Here is a 25,666-nt window from a genome sequence, read left to right on the forward strand (position 1 = left end):
ATGGCACAAAAATCTTTTGTATGACGTTAAATCACAGCTTGTATCTGTGAAACAGAGTTCTAAAGTTTTCGGTTCAGAATACAAGCCAGTCAATTCATTAAGCTGTCCGAGTGTAAGCGATGGAGAACTGGAGCCGGCATCCTGTCCCGCACTGCTTCCCTCTCCTTGCGGCTCAGCAGACATCCTGTCCGGCCCAATTTGTTTGAATCAGATTACAATCTACTATTATAGTTATATTTTAAAAGCCTTGGAAGAGCAAATCCATAGTTAATGGGCTGTGCTTGTAACCTCACATGTTTTTTACACAATTTTTATTTCAGTGGTCTATATATTGAGAAGATTAGCTACAGCCTGTGTACTCACACCACACAACAAGATGGTTCTGTTTTGAAGACCAGCCAAAGTCTGAGTCAACACACGCCTCTATGTACTTTCAGATGAAACCTACATTATGTTACAACTGATCATACCACCAATTATAGAGAATAAAATAAAATCCCCCATAAAGGGAGAATTCTATGCGGGAGGGAACTGAATATCCAAATTAAAATTAAAATTAATACAAGTCTGCAAATAATACCATATTTAGAAATATAACATACTACACTGCCACAAGCATGATCTTTGTCCTGTCACAGTGACAGTATGGGATAACCACTTAATTAAAACTTTGTGTTTGCACTACAAACTTGATGGCATCCAGACTTCAATAACCAAACGTAGGTGTTTCCCCCTTGATTCTGCTGCAATGAAGAGTTAATATTCTTCACACACACCCTGTTGATGCTGATGGGTTTAAGCAGCACAAAACCTTCAGTGAACTGTTCGTGCAATAATCACCTACAAGAAGATCCAAGGGATGATCCATTTCCTTTCACATTCCCTCAAAAATGCAACCCTTAAAAAATATATCTACAAAGTCTCGAAGACATTGCCAAGGATACACTTAACACTCAATCAAGATCTAATCCTTAATTTAATTCAGATTCATAAGGTGGAATAACTGCCATTCCTCAAGTCTGGACAGCCATAGCATTTTCTGCCCCAGACAAATAGGCAACGGCTAGTGGTTATCTAATTTAGCAAGATTATTGCCCAATCAAAGCAATATTGTAGATCAACATTTGAACCAGCTGCACTTTTATTTTTTGGTACAGAAAAGCTTGTAAGTTCTCCTGGTGTTTTCCAATACATGCTCTACCATTTAATTAATTGCTCATTTGAAATAAGTGAAGCAACCCCACCACAACTCAGCAATGAGAAAAAGACCCGCAAGTTGGGTTGAAAACATCCCAAATGGGCAAATGTGGTTTCTACTTCTCACATGCTCTTGTACTTCTTACAGCAAAGCTCAGTCATGAAGAGAATCATTTGGTCAGTAAAATCAATTAATACAATTTTGAGCAATAAAGAAATTCTAGCTTAAAAAAATAAACCAAGAGCCAACTCTTCAGCTGCTGAAAACTTTATTCTTTTGTTAATTTATACACCTGAGCTATGAAGGCTTGTACAAAAAAATAAAAAAAAAATTAAAATCCCCATATGGTTTTACCGATGTTAAAACTGCAGACTCATACTTTTTAATCATTTCCTGTAAATATGAAGAGGGGGAGAAAAACTGCCAATGAATCTACTGCAAGCACTTAACCTTTGGGAGATTATGGACATTATTGTTGCAATGAGGATTGGCTAAGATACTTCAATTTTTTTAAGAAATGACAATTTTGTTGAAATCATTCTGCAGAAATGTGTCCCATTTCAGGGAGAAATTCACAGAGAAGTGAACTTCAGTTTAAGCCCTTTTGCTGTCTCATCCAGAAAAAAACCAACCTCCACCTAGTGGGAATGCACCAAACAACAAGCCACAGAGATAAAAAGGAAGGTATTAAGAAAACACAGATTCAGACTTCCCTTACTAGCAAAATTCAAAATAACATATTTGTAGCAGCCCCAGCTGTGACAGGGAGCGCAGCAATATGAAGAGACAAACATTTGGGTGGAATGTAAGAAGCAACTCCTCCAGCAGAGGAGTGAAGTCCATCAGCATGTGGAAGGTGTATGTATGCAATAAGGTTTGCAGAACTAGATCCTGTGAGAAGCCAAGTGGCTTTTGCAAGATTTGAGGGTACCTGGCACTGAGGTGTGGGAACCATGAAGCCCTCAGATAGCATCTTGCAGATTTGGGTCCCTAATGCCATATAAAACATATTTGCCCCAGTTAGCGACCTGAGAACATGCTTTGGCTTAGTTTTTCCCCCAAGCATTTGCTGTTAAATTAATTAAGCATTTAAAAGTAACAGTCTCTCACTTCCCAGAGACTCCACATAAATTCTACTCTCTCTTCTTAAAAGGGCCAGATTTTCTGCAAGGGTAAATCAATACAGTTTCACTGATTGAGGATCTGGCCTTAAAAGTCTATCCAGTGCATTAAAACCAGCGCAGCATGACATAGGCCTTGGCAGTAGAGCAATTCTCCAGATTAAGATTTGAGGGAAATTTATCAGTTTAAAAAAAAAAAAAAAAAGCTCTGTTTTGAAATGCTGCCATTTCTTTAATCAGTGCTGACCACCACAGTTTCTCCTCTTGTGAACTGCACAGTTATGGCCGGAGTTTCACTGTCATTCTCCTCAAGCTTTAGTGCAGCATTGTCCAAGCCGGTGCTGCCGGGCTGTGGCAAGGCGGTGGGTTCTGCTGTCCGAGTCGGAGTGGAGCAATACAAGATGAAGCCCACCATGATGATAACGAAGGACACGATATAAAGACCTGAAAACTGTCAGAGGAAAGAAAGAAACGCGTAAGTATTGTCTGATGTAAAAACATGTCAATACTACCTTGTTTTAAGAAAGTTATCCTTCCTTTTAAAAATTATTTTAATGAGGATTATCACCACAATCTGTATTCAGGTCTGAGAATCAAAATTCAACAGCTCCAATACCTGAAGGGGGCCTATAAGAAAGCTGGGGAGGGGCTGGTTTTGGCGCGAGGGGGCGCCCGCTGCCGCGGTGAGGGGCGCCTGCCACCGCCACTGAGAGCCGGGGGGCCGTGTGTGGGATTTCAGCTATGAAAACCCGCAATAAACTTCAAGTACAACTTTTTAAAAACCGAAACATTTTAACGCAGAATTATAGAGAAAGTTTGGGGTTTTTTTAACTGCCAAAGTATGTATCTATATCTATATATATCTATAGCAGTCTTCCAGTACCTGAAGGGGCCTACGAGAAAGCTGGGGAGGGGCTGTTTGCAAGGGCATGGAGCGATAGGACGAGGGGCAATGGTTTTAAACTCCAGCAGGGTAGGTTTAGATTAGACATTAGGAAGAAGTTCTTTACAATGAGGGCGGTGAGACACTGGAACAGGTTGCCCAGAGAGGTGGTGGAGGCCCCATCCCTAGAGACATTCAAGGCCAGGCTTGATGAGGCTCTGAGCAATCTAATCTAGTTAAAGATGTCCCTGCTTACTGCAGGGGGGTTGGACTAGATGACCTTTAAAGGTCCCTTCCAACCCAACACATTCTATGATTCTATGATGATTCACAGATAGACTCAAGGTGCTGGCTGGTTTTCTCTGCATCTCATCCTCAACACTGTTGGACAGGGAGTTTCCTTAGGTCTACATACAAGAACCTTAACAGAGAGAACAAATGGCTGTAAATATAGTGACACTGAAGGATAGCTGTTTACCCCTAAGAGAATTTTGTTTCAGCACAGCCAAATATTTCTGGTCCTGGCAAGAGATGAATCTCTCCATCCTACTGCAAGTCACCAGAGCAGCTGGTCCTCTGCTCGGCTCTTAACCACCATCTGCAGGGCTCAATAAATGTTACTACTGGACGAAAACTGGTTTGCTCTCTACACCCAGCAAGTCCTTGAAGAGAGGGAGACTGGGGCTCCTTTTACAAGATTGGCATTTGTGCTCTGGTAAGAGTGGCGTGAGGCAAGAGTATGAACTGCCGAGGTACATCAGCCATTTCATTCACTATCCTTCACTTGCCTATTAAAAGTCCAACATTGCCAAGATTCATCCACCCTGACAGAAAAATAAATGCTTACTTCATAATACCAGATTAAATAATACAAAGTGTTCACGTTAGCCACAGCCAGGAACACTTTTTCAGATTTGCTGAAGTTCTCCATATTGCCTTTGCCAAACCACAGTGAATAACAGTAGGATGAAGGACGCAACACATCCTGCATCCCACTGCCAATATTCCCTAACCTCCTTAGCTTCCTTAGACATGCTTGAAAAATGCGTTCTATTTTATGAAGCAGCAGAGCTGGATGAAATGAATGGTAGGACCTGCACAGTGGACTCTGATCCAAAAAAGATTGAGGCATCTACAATCAAGGCATTGAAATTCCTAGCTGGTAGTCGCTTGGCTCAGAAACCCTTGGACAGCACCATGCAAAAGGAAAAGCAGACAGAAACACAGTGGCCTTGTGATACGTGCCCTCTCCTCACCTTTTTGGACTCAAGCATTCATGCTGCACAGGAGGAAGCACCAAGCTCTGAAGATGTCCTGATGGAGGCAGCAGCCGCATCCATGGCCCTACCATGACAGGCCCATTCCTGTCAAACGAGCAGAGCTTGGGTCTGTATCAAGGCACCTGCACAACTTCTCCAGAGTGCAACCTATGGCCATGAATGAGCACGTGCCTGCATGCAAGGACACCTGGCTGGCAGGCAAGACTGGGTGGCCACCATAACTTTCAGACCCCCTCTCAAAGTGTGTACAAGGCAGTAAGTGGCTCTGATCCTGCTCAGGACTAATTCCTCCTCGAATGGACACACACTCACCAAGCCAGGGTGCCAGAGCTGTTGCAGTGCAGCTGTGATTCAAGGCCTGACTATGTGTGTGCAGCTATCGACACTGGTGAACCTCAACCATGCTGCTCCAACAGGCCTACGTGCCTTTTTTATTTCCTTCTTTCCTTCATTTTTGGGGAGGGCTCAGTGGTCTTTTTCCTGGGTTTTTTTCTTTTTTTTTTTTTGTTTCAAATATTGCAGCAACTTCATTGTTTCAGACACTGAGTTCAGTCATACCTGTGCAGCTTGTATTCCCATACTCACTATCAGGCCTAAAGACTACTTGAAATGTTACTGGAGGACTGTAACTCCATCTAGTGTCTGTATTTGCAGTCTACTCCCTTCCATAGGAGTTTATACAACAGAAGCATTTGGAGACCTTCTTTAATATCTCTTGAGGGATTACAGGTATCTCTGTAATGAGCTCATTAGGAGGAAGCACAGCAAAGATTCACTACAGAGTAAAAAGAAAAAAAAAAACAAGTACATAAAAGTCACATTTCACCTTAAACAGACTCGGTTGAGGCTGAACAGTTGAGTGCATTAGCAAAACGCTGTGCTCAAGTCAAAAACCTCATAAATTCCTGGGCCCCGTCTCCACTGTAGCCACTGGATGTTTGTGCGGCTTCTGCTTCAGAGCAGGCTCAGACCACAGCAATTCAGAGCTCTGCAGCACGGCCCAGCCTTCAGGGGCTTGCTGTGAAATATCAGCTGCTAATGGGGAACACAGAGCGGATCCTCGCATTTTCGTTTGTAGATTCCTGTGTCCAGGGTGCTTTTTAATCCAGGAAATGTCCTGCCTGGTTTCTTTGTGGTAAAGAAACTATATGGTTAACTTAGCAATAAGATTTCCTACTGCTAAGTGTTATGTTAAAAGCCATGTCAAAAACAGGCTCCCTCAGCTCTTGGTTCCTAAGCTATCTCAGATCCTCTGATTACTAAAGATGCGGCATTATTATTGCTCCCCTTTTTGCTACTTCACCATTTCTAACCACAGATCCAAGTTCCTACTTTAATAAATATCTGAAATTCTCTCATAATACAACCCCAAAGTCTTCTCTAATTCATTTTTCCTACCAGAATACCCCACAGTTAGTAATTATGGAATGATCTGCTCCCAGAAAAACTTCTCCCCAAAATAAGCTAAAAATCCTGAAGAGTGAAAGTAAAAGCTCTTGCATACTTCTTCCTCTTTACTATTATGAATATAAATTTACAATCACTTCTTCAGTTAAGCTATCTGGGTGTCAAAATACATATTTGAAAGTGACTCAGAAAGGATTTTTTTTTAATTGTTAGAATGTAAGTATGGTTCGCTTCCTACATTCATTTTTAATGGATGCTTTGTCACTTAGAGCAAATTTTGGAATCCAAAACAGGGTGGAAAGCGGAGCTAAAAGACTCTTCAAAAGGCAAATCTAGCTGTAGTCAGACCCTACCGTTAACAGACCTCCATGCTGTAAAATAAATTAGCCGTCATTTTCAGAAACGAATCTGACCTAAAAGCTGCTGGCTCTCCGTAATGCTGAAGAGAAGGCAACCACATGGAATAATACAAATTAAGTTCTTAAGCAAAGTTCACAAGCTTCTCACTAAGCCCTTCCAGTCACCGAGTGACTGACTCAATTACTCCAATTGCTGTAACGAGCTAGGTTCCCACAAATGATTCTGGATGAAAAGTGCAGGGTGGAATGAAATCTTTTTAGCACTGCCATTTAGGTGGAACAGACACTACCAAAACTATTTCAGACAGCAATAAAAGTAACTGCCTTTTGGAGGCCGTATAGAATAATGTAATTATCTGCATTTTTTTTCCGTTCCTTCAGTCTCTCCTCAGCAGTAGTACTGAGAGTGCTTGATTCGTCTCCCAAGATGTTTGTAACGAACAGCTTAAATTTCTAAAAGAAAATGTTAATTTATGGAAATCAAGCCAAACTGCTCCTCTCAGACATCCAAAGTCTCTGGAGGACAGGGAGATTCAAACCTTCTCTTTGGACACTTGGCGAGATGAACAAAACCTAACATGCCGTTCCCACACAGGGATTATGGCAAGGACTCTAAGATTTGAACACCTTGGGAAATTATTTACTGTCCCTTAACATTAAGGTATTCCATCAAGCATGAAACTGTTTGAAAATCACTATCCACCTAATGGTGCGATGCTATGTAATTAACTGAGTATGAGTCCTACTGATTGACATCTACCAACCATGAACGACACAAGATGCGGAAATGTGCAAGTGCAAATGATTGTTCAGGGGCTTTTAAGAACATTATGCTTTATTTACAATTTTGGAATAAAAAGTTAACAGAAACTATAGTAAAAGAATGAAGGTACTACTTACCTTATAGAAAAAAAGGAAAAGCCCAAAGAACAGGCTGTAGAGATCCGCAGTCAGAATACCCAGGTTGACCGAGGTTGCGCTGGTAACTTTAATCACTACCGGCATGAAGCTATACAGCCCAAACATACACAGGGCAAAGACTGTGAACAGCAATGCTGTAAAACAAGATGACAATTTACTCCTAAGGCACGGAATATTGATTTTGAAGAACACTGATATTCTTCAGATGCTTTAAAACTATGCATTTTTACCTTTTAGGATAAGGTCTCCTAAACGATATGGGAATGTCTATTTAAGAAAAACATGGCAAAAATACTTCTTTTTCAAGACGACCCTGTATTGCAAAAATTATTGTATCTATACAAGAAAGTTTGCATTCTTTCCTAGTTAACGTAAGAGCTGAGTTACGAAATTTAGAGACACGTTTGTTAATAACACACAGTTCTGCTGAGACCAAAATGTGTCACAAAATCAATTTTCCCAGTATTTCATTTAGGAAGGACAACAGAAAAATGTTCTTGTAATGTTCCAACATCAAAAGTGTCTCTGATTAAACTGGTTTAATTTTCACTTTTTGCAATTTATTTTGAAACACTGTTTCATGCTGTATGAAAAATGCAAAACCTGAGCTGAAAGGTTTTAATGTTCAATCCTGCAAACCTTATCTCTTTGCTGAGCTGCAAAGTTTGCAGAAAGTAAATCTGTGACAACATGAATGCTGCTTAATATCCAGAGAAAGAATATTAAATTCCCAGAATTTGAAGTCTAAGTGATTATCATTTCCCAGTGTTCTGTAAAAAGGCACATCATTTTGTCATACACATACCAATTTTCCAGTTCCATTGAATTCTCATTATCTCCCTAAGTTCCACAATGGCTCTAGAGTTAGAGAAAAGATATAATATGGTAAAAAGAAAAAAAAAGAAAAAAAAAGCATAGCGTATTCAACTAGAGAATTTAATTACAGAATATAAGAAACATTTTGATTTATAATCCCTTAATTTTTTGTTTGAAATTTTATTGAATGACACTAACTCCAACATCTAACAAGCATGAAAAAAGACTTAAAGTGCCTGAAAGTCAAGAGCACTTTTATTTAATCCTTATGCCTTCTTCCCAGGCTTTTTCATCCTTCAGAGATTCAGCTTTATTTGACAGACCATTTGAAGAAATTATTAACTATAATGATGAGAAATGAGGAACATAAAATTCGTTAGATAGATTTAAGTGCATGTGGTCTGTTACTCTAACGTGGTTATTCATAAGAGTATATATGGCTTCATTTTAAACTGATGTTTAATATGGAAGACTTCCTGCTAACAATTATCTCCTAAACTTTTCCACAGAGAAAATCCATTAAGAAATACATTCCTGTGAACAGTCCTCAGCACACTGACTGTCCTCATGAAGATCTACAAAATCAAAAATACAGCCAAGTATCGTATGAGTTCAATGGCAGGATTTCAGCTTTAGAATTCCGGTAGTAAGAATAGTGCAAATAAAAAGGATATAGAATGAATGCTAATCAGCAATAAAAATAAAATTCAAGTGGAAGGACTCCCATGTAAGCCAAATGCAGACATAACAAAGAATTAATTTAATAACAACAACATCATTTCATGGTAGACAAGCAATCATCTGTAGAATATTCTTAATTAGTTTTAAAATAAATATTAGATCCTTACAGCTGTAGACCGCTGATAATAGTCCCAAACAAGCCCACCATTCCTAGAAACTCCACTCTGCTCAGATTTTTCACAATGTATTCCTCACTCACATTAGAAATGGCATACAAAGAAGCACCAAGAAGCACTAAGACATCTCCAATCACCACGTCACTACCTGTACAGAAATATTAATCCACAATAAGGGTAATGCTACAAACACTTTTTAACTTTCCTTAAAAAGACAAGCAAATTTCTCTCTAACATCTCTAGTTTCTTAGTGCCTTCCAGGGTAAGGGGAAAGGAAACATCTCTTGTGTGTGCAGATGAGTGGCGGAGCACGGACTCTGCTACCGGCTCACCTCACCCAGCATTGTCTGGAATGAGCTAAACCCAGCATTGAAATCTCGACCTGACCAAGCCACTGCTGTACAGCCTGGTCCAATTCTACTTCTGCTGACCTTAGGCACTGTAGGGACGTAAGAAAATTCCCAGTTAGAGATGCTCTCCGCCTTTCTGAATATCGCCCCTGCTTTTGCCATAAGGCCTGATTCAAATCTTGATAAAATCAGCCTATTGGTTTCAGCGGGACCTGGGACTCAGCTTCAAGTTTACGACAGGTCTGAAGTGGGCACTGCAGATGGGTGGTATCGCGTGTCCTGCTGCCATTTATTTATACTGTGCAAATGGGACTCCCCGTGATACAGTCACTCATCAAGTAAATGCCATTATGCATCAGCTAAATAGCAAGAGGATCACTGTTGTTTAAACCTTGAATTGATTTAAAATTGCCTTCCCTGAGCCAGCTGGCAATCACTAAGAAAATCTGTCTGAAATATGCGGGTAAGCAGTAGTAAGGATACACAGGTCAGCAAACAAAGCACAACTGTTATAAAGTCTCAGGGAAAGAAGATTTTTCTCCCTTAGGGCTGAAGATCCTTGTACCATATAGCATTAAAAAACGCTAAACCTCAGTTTGCCTTGGTGTCTTACCAGTAAGGCCCCAAAATAACGCCAAACAGGCTTATCTCTATGCTGCCTGATGAAGGCAATGCCCTGAAATTTACCTTGCCTCACACACACTGGCTCTGAAAATTCAAAATTCTTATTCAAAATAAGATTGCTACAGTATGGGTTGATTTAAGCATCTGTCATCAAGAAGACAGGACCTGCCCTCATCTGCACCCAGCTGGATCCTGGTCCACAGAGCCCAGGCTCCCTCCCGGAGGTCCCAGGAACCCCAACATCCTGGCCCACGTCTCCTCTTGCTCTCCCATCATAAGCCCCTTTCCAGGCTGTGGCCTATGGGCCTCAGGGATATGTGGACCATTTCTGTTGGGTCTGCCATAGATAAGTCAGAGAAGTCAGCCTGCTCTTAAGTAACTTGTGATTTGCTTTTCATGCTCATAGAAAAATGCAAATCAGAGAAGTCTGGCTGCCAGCGGGCTGACACCGTGTAGGAGAGACAAGGTTTGCAGGGAGAGGCAGCATCTGTTATTAGACAAAAGTGAACAAGTTTTCACCAATGAGGCCTTTCATGAGGTCTGATGAACAGCAGCCAAATTTAAGCTTAATACAAGTGTTTCTCTTTTAAAATGGAAGAAATAATCCAAATCTACAGGCAAAAAAATTTCTCAGCTCCCTATAAAATCAGTATCTCCTCAGTCACTCTCTTCTTGGACAAGAAATACAAACAGCAGCATGTCTTCTTCTGTTTTCTCTTAAAATAAAACTATATCCGCTCCCCCTGCATTTGCTCCTCTTTCTCCTTTGCAAGTTAGCCCCACCACTGGAACCATCTCTCTGCTCCCCACCCCCCCCACCCCGCGATAGAGGAATCCTTACCTTCACTGTCCTGTCTCCCTGCCAAAATGTCTGCACCCACCATTGTTCCTACACCCAGCAAACAGACGGCAACGGCAAGAAAATGGATCAGCCTGTATCTTGCACGGAGAATGAACCACGACAAAGCCATCAGCACAGGAATCCCGAAACAATCCAGCAGCTGTGTGTGCAGAAAAATGGTTTGAATTAGAAACCCATCCCACATCTGAATTGCACTATCCTGAAAGCAAATAATTATACTTTCCGTTGATACCAGATGTTAATGAAAGCCACAAAACAACCCCAGTGGATTTGTTTAAAAGAGGGGTGAGACCCACATTTTCCCATGAAAAGCATCTTGCAAGTGAAGGAGGAGCTGAGGTGGGGGGTCCACTGTCTCCTGGGAGGGAGGAAGGCACCTATATAGAAACTCTTCTAATGATGGATCTAATCAATCTTTGCAGCTTCACAAACAAATCCTAGGATGTTCCTCTGAAACCACGTTGCTCCCCATGGCACCAACACAAGGAGGGGGTTCACTGACATTTCCTTTGCTCCCCAGGAGTTTTGTCTAGCTCGCCTTTTCACTCCTCAAATCTGTAATTAGAATTTAGGGCTTCATGTACACAAAGCAAAAATCTGGAACTATTGAAGGATACAAGTGATCTGATTTTACATTGAAGCGACTACAACAAGAATCTCACCCGGCAGTTCTGGGTTTGAATTTTTTTTCCCCCAACTGGATCCTACAGAAAAAAAAAAAAAAATGATACGTGTGCTGGGAGCCATGTGCAAAATTGGTAGAAGGAATATAGAAAGGGAAGAACAGCTTTCCTAAAGTCACCTTCCCAATCTTTCAGCTTCCCACAAAAGCATATACAAGCCACCAATGCGCTTCATTACTCTGTTAGAGCTGACCCTCAATTAGCCAGAAGCAGGTAACCCGCTCTAATTCACCCACGCCCCACAGGAGACACACATGGCAGCTGGAGTTTCAAAGCACTTCAGGTGTGTTTGCAGGTACAGCCCTTAAGTTTGCAGACTTAATAGCTAAGTTTCAAGGATGTCTGCACTCCATGACAAGCAGTGACACTGACTTCTCTTTCCTTTCTCCATTATCCCCTCTCTCTGTGTTCCTAAAATCCCACGCATCTTTGCCTTGCTGTTAGACCCACCCAGTTTCTACCCATTCTCCATTATTACAGAAAATACCAAGAGTTAGCTGTGTACTTAATACAGAAAAATACACTGCGGTATAAGATGGGCATAATGTTCTAGAATAACGAAATAATACCAAGAACATTGAGCTAATCATAATTGGTTTCATATTTAATTTGACTAAATAGACTCTGTTTCTGAATTTGTCTGGAGGAAAAAAAAGGCGTATTTTCTGACCTGCCTCAGTAGAGTGCCATGAGGGAACATATAAGGGAACAGTCTACAGCAGAACATATTGTCAGCCTACCAAAGACTGCTCACAAATTACTTTCAAATGTCAGCCCTTAAAACTTGGCTTCTTGAAGTCGCTATGAAGTATTAAGTCCAGGTCAATAGGACTGGGGCATAATCATTACAATCAAGACAAGAGCCCTTAGTCCTTAATGTTCATTACCAACCTCTGCCTGCCTAAGTGCACCACCGCAGTTGTCTTCTGTGCTGGCGTGTTAAGTTCAGCCATTGTCCCCAAGGGTTTTTATCAAACTTGCAAGACTTTCATGATATGTCTGATTTTACTTGTTCATAACTACACATATTAAAGTCTTACAAGCATATAGCATTAAGGGGAGTTGTTACAGGTTAAATCCTAACAGTGCCTCTAACCCTTCCATCTATTTCTCTTCGCTCCTTGGGCTGCCTCCGGCTCACGCAGTTTGAAAAGTCTGTTTGTAAAGTGTATTATGAGACACAACAACCACCAAAGTCCTAATATGTGATACCACATATTTCAATACAACTTTGCTCTACTGAAAAATATCATGCTGTTAGGTTTTATCTGGTCACAGGTCGTCTTCCTCTATCTTACCTTTAGCCTAGACTCAAGAAAAACCTTCTAACATTTCCTCCAAATTTGACTGTCTTGATAGTACCAAACAACAAGAAATATTACAAACGTTAGAAAGCACGTTTTTTACCCCGCTGGAAGTAGACATCTCTTACTAGTAAGTAAGATTTCAGTTGCCCATTAATTGAGATGTTACAACGTAGCTTTCCAACCTCTAAGCAGTTTTTCAACCCAAACAGAAAGAAAAAAAAAAAAGTTAAAAAAAAAATCTCATTTAGGATGTAAGGTAGTAGTATATAATGAGCCAGAAGCTCGTTCAGTGACACCGGATGGGGAATTGCTGCATCCAGACCAGTTACATGCTGTAGAGCTACAGCATCCTGGTTAAAGGACTTGTAGCCAAGACATACAGGCACCAAATGACGAAGAACACGTCCTGGTAATCTATTCCAGGGGACAATTACCCTCAATTACAGACAGCAGAAATCTGATTTCCAACTACCGGATCTTGCCTTTCCTTCATCTACTAAGTTACAGAGCTCTTTGGTGGAAAATGCTCTCTTCTGTACAGGATGAAGATCAAAGAGGTGCAAAGCAGATGCAACATCACAATGAATTGTGTCAATGGAACCATTTAAAAGAATAGGGTTTTTATTCAGGTTTTATGACATTTACCGCAGTACTGCGGTACTGATTACTACTGCCAGTAGAGTGTCAGCAAACTCCCATCTTATTCAATTCTAGCCCGCACTTTTACAAGGGATAAAACAGATAACCTGATGATTTGATTTACAAATGTTTTGACTCAAGCCTAGCTTTGGCCACACTGTTCATAGGAAGTTTTAAAGGTAGAGTGGGTAAATTATTAAAAGATATTTTAATACATGGTTAATAAATTATCATAGACTGTCAGAGGTCATTGGTTTGCTTATAATTGCCAGCTCCAGACAGCTTTGTGAGCTCCCTTCGGGCAGCCTCCAGCTGAGCCCCAGGGGCTCATCCTGCATTTTCTCCCATTGAGGTTAACACTTTTCCATCAGCTCATATTCTGTGAATCGCTGCACATAAAATGCTTCCACCTGAATTATCTACAGAGCAAATGCTAATTGAGCCCAATAATACGTTAACACCATGAAACCACAGCTACGCTGCTTGGTTTTTCACTATGAAATATGTGGTCAAACAACAGCACAGTTAAGTCCTGCCACAAGACAGAAGGACGCTGGCAGTGAGAAATCTCACTGGCACTGCTGAAGCCACAGCCGAACAGAAAGAATCACCGTTGTGGACCAATGTCTTTATTTACAGAGAAATGAGAGCCATTATCTCCATGTTATCTTAAAAATCTCCCAACCCTTCCGTGCAATGCTAGGATTTGATAACTAAAGGAAAATCAGTTTTGCTTTTGTGTGCTTGTGTGAGAAAATACATGGAAGTTCCTTGCTGAGCTGAGAAAACTTGTCTTTGAAGATCAGTTTCATAGGGTTGAGCTGAAGCTCCAGCCAGACAGCATTTGAACAGCAATTGCCCTGTACTGGGGAAGGTGCCGTGTACTCCTGCATTGCTCCCTGGCCATCCACTCACAGCCAGTACTGCAGACAGGCCACCATGCTGGGTCCTCTGAACCACAGGTTCTGATGTAGCTGCAGAACTGCTTGCTACTGACAGATTGCAAATGCCCAGAGCAAATCACAGGGGTTTTTTTGTCCTGTATCTCATTTCTGACAGTGGTGAGAAACTGGGGACTTCAGACAACATGCGAGAAACTGCAATAGGCAGTTTCAACAAATTCGTAATTACTGAACTGACACTTAAGCGCCAGTCTGAAGGTTACCACATGGGAAGAAGGTTCAGCAAATGCTTGAGTTTGGCAACTGGACAGGACAACTTTATCTATTATTTCTTCACTTCTATGAAAGAAATCATGGGAATAGTTTTACTGCTTCTGAGAACTTGGATCAAAGTCCTGGCGTTTTCAGCATATGATCAAACAGTGTCTCAATTATCAGCCTAACTTGATCTTGAGACTGAAATGTGTTATTCTTAAAGCTTTGATTTCTTAGGCATTATTTGTAAGGAAATTAAAGGCTTAGTGAGTCACAACATGTAAGTATGAAGTGGAAATGTGACAATAATAATCCATCAGGCACATGTTACTGGTCTTTGACTAGTGCAAGGAAAAGTTACTGCAGTTCTCTAAAGACAGCCCAGACCATAGGATTTTATTGCTCTGCAGGTAATTCTTTTAAATATTAACCCTGGTTACTCTGACTTTGTAAAACACTGACACCTCAACACTCCTTTCCAACTAACAACCAATTCTGTATGGTACATTTTTATTTTTTTTTATTCAGATAAGTGGGACCATGACCCCAGCCACAGACCCACCATCGGTAAGAGCAGGCATAGGCTGGCACAGCCCTTGACACACTCCCTCCTTGCTTCTGCACTGTCCCTTCGCTTGTTCCAGCAGCAGCAGCTGTGGAGCCCTACAGGGAGCTAACGTGGGGGCCTGACACAGCTCACTAATAGTCCAACAAAAGACAGGGTTTACTCTGACTTTGCTCAGTGCCCTGAGCCAGGTTGCTCAAGGGATTTGGCCGTGCAAGTTCAGGAGCGAGCAGTTGGAGGCAGGAGAAGGCACTAAATCTTCCAGCAGTTTATGTCCATGTAGGGTGACAAAGAAACCCCAGCCTTAGCCCTCCTGCTCAAAGAGCGATTTCAGAACACAAGATTTATCCCAGTGCAGCGACGAGCACCAAGCCCTGGCGATGCAGAGGACGTTTACTGTCACTTGAGGAGCCTGGCACACTGACCTCCCTTCCATCTCTTCCAGAGAGGGGCCCCAACTGAAGTGTCACATCGAAAAGCCACAGGCTTGACTCCTCGCTGCAATACCAGCCAACTATCAATACGTCCTCATGTTATGTCTCACAATGCCTCTCGCAGCTTCTAGGACTAGGCAAGAGATCTACAGGAACCTGCACTGAGTGACTGTTATCTGGCCCTAAATCTTAAATTTCTGTCAGGAGAAAAACCGGAGTGGCTGTCAGCAAACTCTCAGAAGTGCTTTCTATCAAAATAATTGGAGTTCAATTCAAGAGCTGGCACTGGGTAATACCAGCCAATTTTCTCTGCTTCCTGGAAATGTTATTCATGATGCAGGATACTCTTCTCTGTACTGCAGAGAGAAAACAGATATTGGAAAGCTTTTTCAGGCTTAAATAGCTTCCATGTCTGTCCCATGAAGCTCATTTCAGAAACGAGTCCAAAACTGTAATAACAGCAACAGTTCAAAAAGAGAGATCGGTCCTTACCTGCACACTTGTGAGGGTGGTGTATTGGTAGGCTTTTACAATCATGTAATTGGCTTCAACATCAGCCAGTCCCAAAAAAATGTACTTCCACCACCGCTGCTTCAAAATTTGCCAAAGACTGTCACTGCCTGTTTAGAAGAAAGCAGCAATCAATATGTGTTTTTCTCCAACCAAATGTTGCACAGGAATCTTGCTTTTTAGAAGCATAAATAATACTGAGATGTTCGATTTTGGTTGGCCCTGCTTGAGAAAGATACAATAACAGCCATATGCAGCCTGGGAGGAGACAATGCAAACGGTGAAATGCACAGAAATTCTTCCACATGAGGTAAAAAAACCACAAGACTGGAGCTATTTAAAGGCTAATTTAATAAGAATAGGAGGAATATTAAATAGCCTCTGGTAAAGAAGCTTGTTATAACAAAGCCGATTTTCCCTAAAATAATATAGGACTTGAAAACAAAGAGCATATAATTTTAAACAGATATGAAATGAAATTAAATCAAACTAAATGCACATTTAATCTGTGAAATTCATTTCCATGTGTTATTACAAGGCAGGAATTTCAGCAGGAACTTTAAAAAAAATAGGACAAGTATTAAGTTCTTTAGTTTCAAAATCTGAAAGGAAAATGTAGAAGAAGAAAGAAAAATAAAGAGATGAACCAGAATCTCCCATCCCATATTTCACATACCAGTCCTAAATGCCAGCATTGTTGTATAAACTAGAAGCAGCAAAGAATAGTTGATAAAACTTTGAAACATGGGAGTATTCACTTGGTACTGTTCTGCTAGGTACTGGCTCGTAACAGCAGTCCCACAGATAAACAAGGAGAGCATCTGGCCCAGAATTATCGTTTTCAAAATATGCCTGTGAATATAAAAGACAACACGGTAATGCTTAGAATTAAACAGTCAAGTTTTTTTTTTTTAAAAGTATTTGTTAGTTGTACAGGGAAAAATTTTTAGATTGGCGTTTTATTCTTTTTCTACTCCCTATCTATGTTGTTCTGATTTACCAGTAAGCAGGGTTTTGTCTACACAGAAGATCTAGTCTAACCTCATGACAGCCACGTAAGAAGTGAGGCCAGTTCAAACCACCCCTGATGAAGACTGCAATAATTGGCAAGGATCTTCAAGCAGCTCAAGAGAAGTTTTGATACACATGGCCTGAGTTAAATCCCTCATCCTCCACTGAATCCTGTTCTGACTTTGATCAATCTGCAACATGGAGATAAGGCACGACTGCCTTCAGGCTCTTCCAAGACCCGAGTCTTTGAAAGTGAACTGCGACCCTAAGCCAAGCAGTGCTAAGGAAATACAAAAGCATTAACCACAGCATCATAGAACAGCCCAGGTCAGAAGGACCTCGGAAGATCACCTGGTCCAATCTTTCACGGGAAAAGGAGCCTAGATGAGATTATCTGGCATCCTGTCCAGTCACATCTTGAAAACCTCTAGCGATGGGGACTCCACGACATCCCTGGGGATGTTGTTCCAGTGATTGTCCTCACTGTAAAAATAATCTTTCTTATATTAAGAATTGTTACAATTAATACTTACTGTGGACTTTTTCTGCTATATTCCACTGTATCCTGCTGTAATTGAGGATGGAGTTAAGAGCACCCTTTGGCCGAAGATCACGTTTGTGTTTACAACTCCTTTTAAGTCCAACCCACAGCTAGGGGAGGGAAAAAAAACCCTCATGCTCTTTTAGTGGCAATTCATCACCTAATATAAAGTGAACTATTCCAGATGTTCCTACACCAACAGGAGTACACATAGATTGCTGTGTATCTTTTGGCTTGCTGTTTTTCCTGCCAGTGGAGCTACACAGATTCGTACCCCCTCCAGTCTCTGCCCACATACTCCATATACAGCAAGAGGGGCTCAGTGCTGTGCTGTGCTGTCTGCACAGTGCTGCAAAGTTCACCTCCGAGTTGTTCACTCTGAAGACTACTGATGAGAATTTAACTGTCTGCACAACCGATTCATCCATTCCTACTCCAAGTAATCAATCAAGGGAGGAAAGCATCCCATTAGGATTCTGCACCTACCCTGTGCCCACATCTCTCCCGATGATTTCTGGCAGGGCACCCACGAACCAGGCGCAACACCTGACAGCAACACCGCCTGTTTTCCCAAGGTGGCGTGACTTTAACATAGTAAATACCAGCTCACCCAGCTATGCTGTGCAATCCAGTTGTCAGGCAATGAGAAGCATGTGTTCGGGGGTGCTAAAGCCAACTACAAACATGCCATCAGTCCCTCCTTTTGGAAAGGAGACACCTTCTTTGCATGGATTCTAATCCAGCTGCATGAATCTTGTTTTCAATTCAGCCTGACACCAAGCTCTTCTGACTTTAAAAATCCTGCTAGGTGTATTTTCCTCTGCAAGTCCATTTTGATGAGACAGCAAATCTCTGCAAACTCCAGCCATGCGGCATTTCCAAGAGATTCAAGCCCCACATTTTGCTACGGCTTACCCCGCACATCCCAGCAACTGTATATCCACAGTATAAGTATTCATATATCATGTGACAATCTTGTAAGGTCCTATCCAGCCTTATGTAAATAACCCTTTCTGGTGCCTGAAAGAATGGACACTCTCATTTCTAGCATTTTGAATGTTGAAGTAAGCAACAGAGACCACATTTCAGCTAGAAACTTGTCATGGCTACTTTGTAGCACAGTATTAACTATAAACAGTGCTATGAAATACCTATATGTATTTTATATATATATGTATTTTGATTTTTTTTAAAAAAAAAGGGAAAAAAATCCTTTGAAGCTACCTCATTTCCGTTATATTGAATTTCTTTTTATTGTGGTCAAAAATCCAATGGCACTATTTGTTGAACAAATCAGCAATGATTGTGACACATTCTGGCTAATCATTCTGACTGATGCAGAAATGTCATTTTAAGTCCATCTAAAGAATTAATTTAATCAGGTGCCATTAAGAAGAATCTAACATATGTTAGCTAAAATTTCAGGAATGAGACTACCTCTTCTCTGTCTCCAGCAGGCAAGGACAATGTTCCAGCTCATCCTTTGCCAGGCCTGCGAACTCTGACTCCTTTGCAGGAGGTAAGACGACAAAAGACCCCTTGAAATTTCAAGGAAGAAATAATGCAGTGAACGACACACAACAAATGTAGTTTCACGTATTTAAAAAATACGGATATACTTCTTATTATTCAAATAAAGAGTTTCTTGCTCCAAACTAGTAGAAAATATTTCTTCTTTACCCTCAGTGCAGTAGGCATAGAGCAGCCTTCGGCAATTTTTTGGACTAAATTGACCCTGTGCTTGGACTAGCTGGGACGAGGGTGTAGAGGTGTGACTGGGCAAAACTGCTGCAATTTTCCTGGAGCAAAGCTGTGGAACCTGCATAGTCCACAAAATGGATCGTGCTTGGCAATACATTACCAGGAGAGGTTAAAGCTGCCTCAGCTGGCAGAAGTCCTTCTCTCCTGGATGCAAACTTCCCTCCACCCAGCTCCTAGGTGGTGCCACAGAGACAGGCAGAAGCACAGGCAATACTGCTTCACAAGCATCTGGCTGGTTCAACATGGACTTCTGCAGGGCAAGGTTTTATGTATTTTCCCCCAGGATACAATGTGCAAGGGGTAGCTTTGCTTCTCCTGACCTGTGGCACCCTCTCTATAGCACAGGCCTGGACTCTATGTGCACCCGCAAACTCGACAGTGACCATCTTCCACCAAGAGGGTAAAAGGAAGAAAATCTGCTGACATTCAAATTTGCTAACAATTGATCAGCTTCAACCACCGCTTATTAAAAACAGGCAAGACCTGGCATACAAGTATCTAAAGGGTGGGTTGACAGAGGATGGTGCCAGACTCTTTTCATTGGTTCCCAGTGACAGGACGAGGGGCAACGGGCACAAGGTGGAACACAGGAAGTTCCATTCAAATACACGGAAAAACTTCTTTACAGTGAGGGTGACAGAGCACTGGAACAGGCTGCCCAGGGAGGTTGTGGAGTCCCCTACTCTGGAGACTTTCAAGACCCGCCTGGATGCAGCCCTGAGTACTGTGCTCTAGGCAACCCTGCTCTAGCAGGGGAGTTGGACTAGATGATCTCTAGAGGTCCCTTCCAACTCTGAAGTTTCTGTGATTCTGGCTGCCCTCTTGCAGGGGAATAACTCCACTAAACTGATCCTCAGCTTTAATAACTAAGTTTCTCCAGTTTAAATTACCTAGGGAATTATTTCCTTGCTTTTTTGCGCATGGGAAGAGACGCAGGTCCAGAATCTACAGAATTGTTTGCTTAGCAGCTTCTGCACCAGCAATCATTGCTATGTAGTTAATGTATATCTCAGCAGTCCTACAGCATTTACTTCTACAGTACCAAAGGCATCTGACAAGGCAAGCAGGCTTCCTCCTGCCTCATTCCCTTCTTTATTTTCCTATATTTTAACTCAGGGGTTGTTTTTTTTTCTTCTCTTTACTGAAGAGATTCAAAATGTTAAGATCAAAAGAGCCAAATAAAGACACTGTTCACCGACAGCAGAAGGCTGTGCTCAAAAATGTCCTCTGTGAATCCCAAAACACTACATTTCTGGCAACTTTCTTGGCTGCATGTAAAATAAGAGCCTCTTGCCGCAACACCGCCCCAGGCCCAGGTGCAGCCTCAGCAGGACACACCAATGGTTTCCCCTCGCACCATTTGCCAAGGTGTCAAAATTAATTTCTTCAAATTGTGAAAGTGACACCACGTTCCCGGCACGATGCACTGGCCTCAAGGCAGCAAGACAGCGCTTTGAACAGGGTAAAATGACCCTCGTTAAATGTGGGCTTGAGACCCTTATTATTTCAATCCCCACTAAATTACCATAGCAAATTAAAAAAAAAAAACAAAACAAAAAACAAAACCAAACTGCTTTACACTCTGTAAAACTTGAGAGTAAACTTTAAATCCTAATAGTTTCATTTTGCAAGGCAATTTCTTATAAGAAAAATGCTTCGAAGACATAAGTTTCCATTCATTCCGGTATTGACATCTGTATCGATGACCATGATTTTCTTATTAATAATTTATCATAATTTTTTGAATTATATTAATTATTAACTTTTCTGTGCCAGAACTTGATACTCTCTGCTCTTTTTTTTTTTTTTTAATGCATTGGTAAGGACTAAATTACTTCGGACTCTCAGGTGACACAAGGTAAGTGGTCTGAAAGAGCCTTTCAGTTTTATAGTTTGAGGGGTTTTTTTGTTGGTGTTTCTACTGCTTGGTAGTTGGCTACTATGTAATTACTCCTCCTCTCCCTCCAACCACCATATCTTAGCTAGCTGTATTCATGGCTAAGAACAAAACTAGGAGTAATTTTTTTTAAAACATGAAAGTTTTCCACTAGTTGGTCTAAAGCTAATGTTGAACAATGTGCAGCTCTTGACAGAAATGTGGAAGAAAAATACCCTAAGATATTAAAATACAATCAGAGATTATATCTGAGGAAGTCAAAGAAAATCTAATAAGCCCACAATTAACAATTTTATTGGCTATTATTTTAATAAATACCGTATTTTTAATGTGATTCTTTCATGAAAATAAATACAATTAAATTTATGCCACCAGTTAAACACTAACAGGCAAAGCCTGGCAACACTCTTCACACAGACGGTTTATTTGCACTTCAGCTTTACTGAGACCTTCCTGAACGGGGAAAAAGGGGCAGGAGACCATTTAATTTGAATAATCTTACATTTTCACACAACTAGTTAAAGGAAAATGCATGTTCAGATTGAGACGATATTCACGTGTGACTAGCAGGTAGCTCAGGATAGGAAAAAAATATTTTTAAGAACTAATATTTTTAGAAGTTATTGTTTCAGTTAGTGGCAGTGCTTTGAAACGAAGGTGAATTTAATTTGTAAAAGGTAAGAAACAGGAAAAAAAAAACAAACTTGTTTTGTGTCAAGAACCAGAGAGAATACTTTCTACTCAAAAAACTCAAACCTAATTTTTACTCAAAAAAAAAAATCTATTTTATTACATATTAGTATTAAACCTTCTTATGACTCAGAAGGGCCCCTAAGAAAGCTGAAGTGGCTGAGCCTCCAGCCTCTTGGAGAAAAAAAAGAAGGCAAAAAAAAAGTAATCAATTCAGTATCTCAGACAAGACTTTGCAAAAATCAGTGAGAGCTCTTTATTGTCTTTCAAGTTCCACCAATAAACTGACTTAGTATACCCCTCTGGCAACATTTTGGCAAAGCTACTAGCACAGGAGAGATTACTGAACAGTTCAGTGAGGTCCCGTCTTGTCTTTTGGGCATTCCTGACAGGCAGGAGGAATGAAAAGATAAAAACTTTGAACCAAAAGAGAAAGGAATGGAATAAGACTGGAATAAGACTCTGCTTGGCCAATGCACACCTCCACGCAGCCCAGTCAAGACTCCAGCTTCTGAACATCAAGGCTGGCAGGAGAGCCAGCACCTCCCGTTTGTCAGCCAAGAGTATCTGATGCAATAGTCATTCCAGACCAAATCTAGAGCCTCAAAACAGCCTTTAAAACAGGGATTTATTTTTTCTCCAGATGGAAACTGAAGCTGTAAGTGAATGGTAGCTCTTGCAGGCTGGAAGTCAGAGGAGATAGTTCTGTTCTCACTAAAGGCAGCTTTGGGATCCATGTGATGCCTGCACAACTTGGCAGGTTTTCATCAAATTTTCCATGTTTAACCAGTGCTCACATTTTAAGTGATACACTTGAACAGGCCTCTGTCCTAAGCTCATTCAATGAAGGAGGGAAAGGGAATATTGCTCTTTCTGGACTCCACACCTCAACTCAGCTATTTCCTTCTGGTATCTTTTTTGCCCCCCATGAGCTGTTCTTTGCAGCAATGTTGATAAAAGAGTACAGAACAGATAAAAGTACAGAAAATAGATAAAATACAGCAAATATATAAAATAGGAAAACAGAAAAATACTAAGCCAGAATTACTTAAAAAAAAAGGAGTGCATGTGTGCATATCATAGAATGGTTTGGGTTGGAAGGGACCTTAAAGATCATCTAGTTCCAACCCCCTGCCCTGGGCAGGGACACCTCCCACTAGACCAGGCTGCTCAAAGCCCCATCCAGCCTGGCCTTGAACACCTCCAGGGATGGGACATCCACAGCTTCTCTGGGCAACCTGTTACAGTGCCTCACCACTCTCATCCTAAAGAACCTCTTCCTAACACCTAATCTAAATCTCCCCTCTTTCAGTCCACTCCCTGATAAAGAGTTCCTCCCCACCTTTCCTGTAGGCCGCCTTTAGGCGCCAGAAGGGGCTAGAAGGTCTCCCCGGAGCCTGCTCTTCTGCAGGCTAATTACACTCTCAGTTTAACAAAATCAAATACGTGACTACGTGGTTCTACACCGCTCTCAGCCGACGCGACTCTCCGCACGGCAGCAGCTGCCGCTCGACTGCGCTTCCACAGCGGCCCCGGTATCAGAAAATCCCTGTGCGGGCAGCCCTTCATCGGCAAAAGCCAAACCGCTCCCGGCTGCCGGTCTCACCTCCGCCCGGGCCCAGATGGTTTCCCCCTTCCCTCCCTCCCGGTGCCGGACCCGGGCCCCGGCGTGCGGGGAGGCCGGCACCGCCCGTCCCCACGTGGAGGCCGGGGGATGCCGCCGCCGGGGACTCACCATGTGCAGAGCTTGGCCCGGAGCAGCGCCAGCAGCCGGCGACTAGGGGCAGGGGCGGCGGGGGCGGCGGCGGCCACGGGCGGCGCCTCGGCGGCAGTAGCAGGAGCGGGAGCGGGCGGCGGGTCCCCGGCCGCCTCCATGCTGCCGCCGCGCTGCCCCGGCCCTGCGCCCGCCGAGAAGAAGGGCGGGAGGAAGGGAGGAGCGGCGACGGCGGGACGGCAAACCAGAGCTCCACCGGTGACGGCCGAGCCTAGCTTTGTGCCCGCCGAGGGGCCGCCCCCGGGAGGGGCATGGCTCGTCCCGGGGCGGGGGGGGACGGAGCTCCGGTGCCCGCCCCGGGATGCTCCACGTGTTCCTTCCGCAGGTTTCCTTCCACCCCCGCGCAGCAGGTGCGAGCGGAGGAACAGCAGCAGCAGCAGCACCGAGAGGCGGCTCCAGAAGCCCCAGCGAGAAGTTCACTTTCCTGCTCTCCAGCCCAGGCAACCTGCGGGGCTGCCCGGCAGCAGCCACAGCCTGCTGGCCCAGTGTGGGCCCCAGCAAGGCCACTTCGGCCCCCAGAATATGTCGAGGCTTGGCTGTGGCTGCCTCATGTGCAGGCAGTTCAGGTCTCATCTTTCTTCCAGTTACATGAGTCAAAGTTACTCTAATCCCTTAAATTTTAACTTCTCCCAGCCTTGAGCTCCACTATCTCTAAGTCTTCAACTCCCACCTTTCAGCTGATGAGTCCCATGCCTAAGGATTTACCTCATCCTGTTTGTCTTTACCCACATCTCGGCCAAACTCACCTGGAAAACCTGGTGGCATTTTGCATACCCTGGTGGGTTTTTTTAATGACTGTCACTTTTAATGACGTGTCACAGGTGATGGAATCAAACCCCAGAGGTGCCTCCAGCAAGAGCAACCTCCTGCCCTCCTTGGTGCAGATGTCTGTCACTGTCCTGGCTCTGCCAGCATCCTTTCTGCCACAAGACACCACTTCTCTCCACCCTCACTTGCTCCCTGCAGAGCACCATGGTTTGATCTTCCCACCACCACAATGTGTTTTTTCAGACATGTTTTTCCCTATCACAGTTCTCGCATTCAAGCTGTGTTTATTTCCTTTTGCAATTACCCAAATTCATCTGCGTAGGATTTGACTTAAGAGTGTGAAAGAGGCATTATTCTGCCATTTTTAAGTGGTCTTTATAACTTCATGTGCCTGCCAGTCCCTTTTCAGCAGAAAGGTGGATGTTAGTCTCCCACTTCCCAAGGGCCAGGCCCCAGCCACTAAGGTATTGGCTACCCAGGAGAGGATTGGTCCTCAAATGCCCTCTTTGACCCTATGATCATGTAATACTAAAGCTGTAGATCAATATGAGAGAAAAGCTGTATAATTATATGTCTTGAAAGAGCATTCATAAATATTCTTCTATATTTATATATATACATACCCATTTCTGTATTATTTTGAGATTTTATGTCTTTTTCCTTCACTTATATAACATAATAGTCTATGGATTTTTTTTTCTTTTGAATTCCTAATCCAATAAAAATCCTGCTGGGACTCCTGCAAGAAATCAGTCTGTCAAAGATTAGTTCCAGTGTTGTGATAGTTACGAGTCAGGTCATGCTGGTCACAAAGTTCCATAAAATGAAACTGAGATTAAAAAGAAAAGGAGCAGAACTATCAACCCCTACACATTTCATCATATCTGAACTCCACAACTGTGGTACTATTACCTTCACCTTTAATTTTATTTATCCTATACCTGCAATCTTCTGCCAATTCTCCAAAGATGGAGAATCATGTCTTTGGTGCTTTTTTGTCTTCATTTCTGCTCAGCTCTTGGAATCCCTTGCTGCAGGTAGGCTGCAGCAGCCTCAGACCAGAAGGCCACTGCCAGGCTGGGGCTTTACACCAGAGCTGCTCAGCTGCAGAAGGATCGCAGTCCCAGAGAGGTGTCTGTGTGATGCGAAAATATGAAACAAAGTAATAAGAGTTTAAACAGGCAGGGGTCTCTTTTTAATTTAATGTCTTTAACACACACACACAGACACACACACAAAATGATGTTACAA

The 25,666-nt window shown here is 42.4% G+C and overlaps 1 protein-coding gene across 2 annotated transcripts; it reads right to left on the bottom strand.

Annotated features, from left to right (window-relative positions):
• Nucleotides 1–1,459: 1,459 nt before the first annotated feature.
• SLC35F2 (solute carrier family 35 member F2) lies at nucleotides 1,460–23,820 on the bottom strand. 2 transcript variants are annotated; one of them, XM_054195724.1, is made up of 8 exons: nucleotides 23,609–23,820; nucleotides 16,650–16,825; nucleotides 15,956–16,083; nucleotides 10,658–10,817; nucleotides 8,834–8,990; nucleotides 7,975–8,027; nucleotides 7,149–7,303; nucleotides 1,460–2,770 (listed from the first exon to the last, which is right to left on the bottom strand). In XM_054195724.1, the coding sequence occupies exons 1-8, from the start codon at nucleotides 23,746–23,748 to the stop codon at nucleotides 2,552–2,554; spliced, it is 1,188 nt and encodes a 395-aa protein (XP_054051699.1). In that variant the 5' UTR covers nucleotides 23,749–23,820; the 3' UTR covers nucleotides 1,460–2,551. The 2 variants fall into 2 exon arrangements, with proteins under 2 accessions (XP_054051699.1, XP_054051708.1); XM_054195733.1 differs by lacking the exons at nucleotides 7,975–8,027; nucleotides 8,834–8,990.
• Between the last annotated feature and the right edge of the window lie 1,846 nt (nucleotides 23,821–25,666).

This window comes from Rissa tridactyla, chromosome 1, assembly GCF_028500815.1.
Source record: "Rissa tridactyla isolate bRisTri1 chromosome 1, bRisTri1.patW.cur.20221130, whole genome shotgun sequence".
Taxonomy (NCBI): domain Eukaryota; kingdom Metazoa; phylum Chordata; class Aves; order Charadriiformes; family Laridae; genus Rissa; species Rissa tridactyla.

Excerpts from the sequence above, each read along its gene's own strand:
- SLC35F2 (XM_054195724.1), bottom strand. The coding sequence starts at position 23,748 with ATGGAGGCGGCCGGGGACCCGCCGCCCGCTCCCGCTCCTGCTACTGCC. Across the intron at positions 16,084-16,649 it reads AATGCTGGCATTTAGGACTG|GCAGTGACAGTCTTTGGCAA; the intron begins GTATGTGAAATA and ends TCTTCTAAACAG. Across the intron at positions 2,771-7,148 it reads TTTTCCTTTTTTTCTATAAG|TTTTCAGGTCTTTATATCGT; the intron begins GTAAGTAGTACC and ends TTCCTCTGACAG.